This window comes from Canis lupus, chromosome 30 (assembly GCF_011100685.1).
Source record: "Canis lupus familiaris isolate Mischka breed German Shepherd chromosome 30, alternate assembly UU_Cfam_GSD_1.0, whole genome shotgun sequence".
NCBI lineage: Eukaryota > Metazoa > Chordata > Mammalia > Carnivora > Canidae > Canis > Canis lupus.
This window is the reverse complement of record NC_049251.1, coordinates 450,798-453,300: the sequence shown is the minus strand read 5'-3', so window position 1 is coordinate 453,300 and position 2,503 is coordinate 450,798. Positions and strand designations below refer to the sequence as shown.

Genomic DNA, 2,503 nt, shown 5'->3' with positions numbered 1-2,503 from the left:
GAGAAAAATGAGTGGAACTTCCATTTAAAAAACGCCACTCCCAAACAAATTTTAGGGAGCCTGAACATAAGTGGTAGCTAGTAAACTGATAATATAGGTACTGGTTTTCCAAATGTCCAACAGAGGGCTTAAAAAAATAAATAAAGGATATAAGAGCAATGGAAATCAAAAAAAAAAGGCAAATAAATTATCAAGTGAGATAAACTATGAGGTAAATAAGGACCATTTATAAAATAATAGGAATACTGATAAACCCATTAAGATATATGGAGTATGTGTAAGGATTTATAAGGTTCAGAGTCATTTGTATTACATCTCTGAGAATGAGCCTTTGTTCCTCTTTGTTGAGATAGATAGGAACTGAAATTTCTAAATCTATGTACACAAATCTCTCATTTCTATAAGAGAATTGGGTCATATATAAAAAGCCTCTCAAACTAAAACTTAGCTTATAATGATTCAAATTATGTAAATGCAATGGGAATAGTATTATATCAGCAGCGAAGAAAAAGGAAGAACCTGGCTAGTTACAAATGAAAATAACAATGAATCTTAAAGAACATAGGAGTTAGACAGCCTAAAACAGTGCAAACAAAAGTTAAATTTTGTTGAGACCAGCTAGCACTGTCCAGATAAGAAAGTGGCCTGGTCTAAGGATCCTGTTTTTCCACTCGTGATGGAAGGCATATCCTAGTGTGGAGATACAGGCATTAATCATCAAAATCTGATATGATTAAAAATTTTAATAATCTATATAACTCCTCTTACTCTGATTCCCTGCTTATTAATATCCTTATCATCACCTGACTTCTCAGAAAAGTCCCTATAGTGAAATAGTAAGTTGGGCTTTCATGACAGTTCAGACCACTTTACTAATTTTTTACAGCAAATTAGTGTAAATCAGCAAGCATTCCCTTATATAACCCATCTGGACACTGAAAAGACTCAATTTTGAATTCTAGACCATAGTAAATTCATCAAAGTAATGTCTCCTGAGAGATAAGCAATTGGCCTTCTCTGGGAGATACTTTTTTTTTTATCATACCACATGTTTCCTCTAACCATAGGCAGCAACACAATTTTTCAGTTAAGATTCTTAAATAATCATGTTATTTTCATCTGAGACACCTAAACAGTAGTAAGGTTCTTGGAAACTGATATTGCAAGTATAGGAATTTAATGTTATTTCAAATAAACTCCATAATATTTTTGTAATTTAAGAAATCCTTCTATAAATAATAAATTGACTGCATATTTTACTCATTGCCACTTTCATTTCTTTGTTCCTTAATGTATAGATGACTGAATTAAAAAAGGGAGTAAGAACTGCATCAAAAACAGCAAGAAATTTGTCTAAGCATGATGTGGGGTGAGGCCAGATATAAACAAAGATGCAAGGACCAAAGAACAAAATCACCACCATGATATGAGCTGACAAAGTGGAGAGGGCCTTGGATGAGCCTCTTGAGGAGTGTTTCCTAACAGTGATCAGGATAAAACTATAGGAGACAATCAATATGAAGAATGACCCCAGAGATATAAAACCACTGTTGGCTGTGACCATGAACTCTAGACTGAAAGTATCTGTGCAGGCAAGTTTGATGAACCGAGGGAAGTCACAGTAAAAGCTGTCCAGCACATTAGGGCCACAGAATGGCAATTTTATAACAAAAACCAGTTGAATCATAGAGTGGGCCAAGCCAACTACCCAAGCAGCAACCAGAAGCAAAATACACATTTTTCGGTTCATAATGGTCAAATAGTGGAGAGGCTTACATATGGCCACATGTCTGTCAAAGGCCATGGCGATGAGCAGCAGCATCTCCACACCACCAATGACATGGAGAAAGAAGATCTGAGTGATGCAACCACCAAAGGAGATGACTTTACGTTTTCTGAAAAGGTCGTAAATCATCTTAGGAGAAATGACTGAAGAAACTCCCAGGTCAATGAAGGAGAGGTTGGCCAACAGAAAGTACATGGGAGAGTGCAGGTGAGGGTCAAAAGTCACAGTGAGCATGATGAGGGAGTTTCCCATCATGCTTGCCACATAAAACATGGAGGAGAACACAAAGAGGAGAAGCTGGATCTCCCAGGAGTTGGTGAGTCCCAGGAACACAAACTCTGACACCACAGAGTGATTCGCTCCACCCATTAATTCTATCAGCTAGAATGTTTCCAGATAATAAATAAATAAATAAATAAATAAATAAATAAATAAGAAACTAAAATAAGAATGTTAATGAAGTTCTATATTATAATGATTAATTATTTAAGGATATTCATACTGTGAAGACTATATATCCCCTCAGTTCTTTCACAGGGCCATTATGAAATAAGCATTTTACCTGGTGTCACCTAAAGCAGTTGAGTCACTTCCATCCCTAACACCATGGTTTCCAGGACTATTCACCTATAAACAAGAAAATGAAGCAAACATTGTAGATGTACATAGCAAGGATTGGGAGGGGGAAGGAAGGTGGTACAGTACAACACAATGAGG

At 36.1% G+C, this 2,503-nt stretch overlaps 1 protein-coding gene across 1 annotated transcript; it reads right to left on the bottom strand.

The window, feature by feature from the left end:
* Window positions 1–1,216: 1,216 nt before the first annotated feature.
* OR4F25 (olfactory receptor family 4 subfamily F member 25) lies at window positions 1,217–2,155 on the bottom strand. Its single transcript, NM_001388766.1, is given in 1 exon segment — window positions 1,217–2,155. A coding segment is annotated over 1 exon segment (939 nt).
* Between the last annotated feature and the right edge of the window lie 348 nt (window positions 2,156–2,503).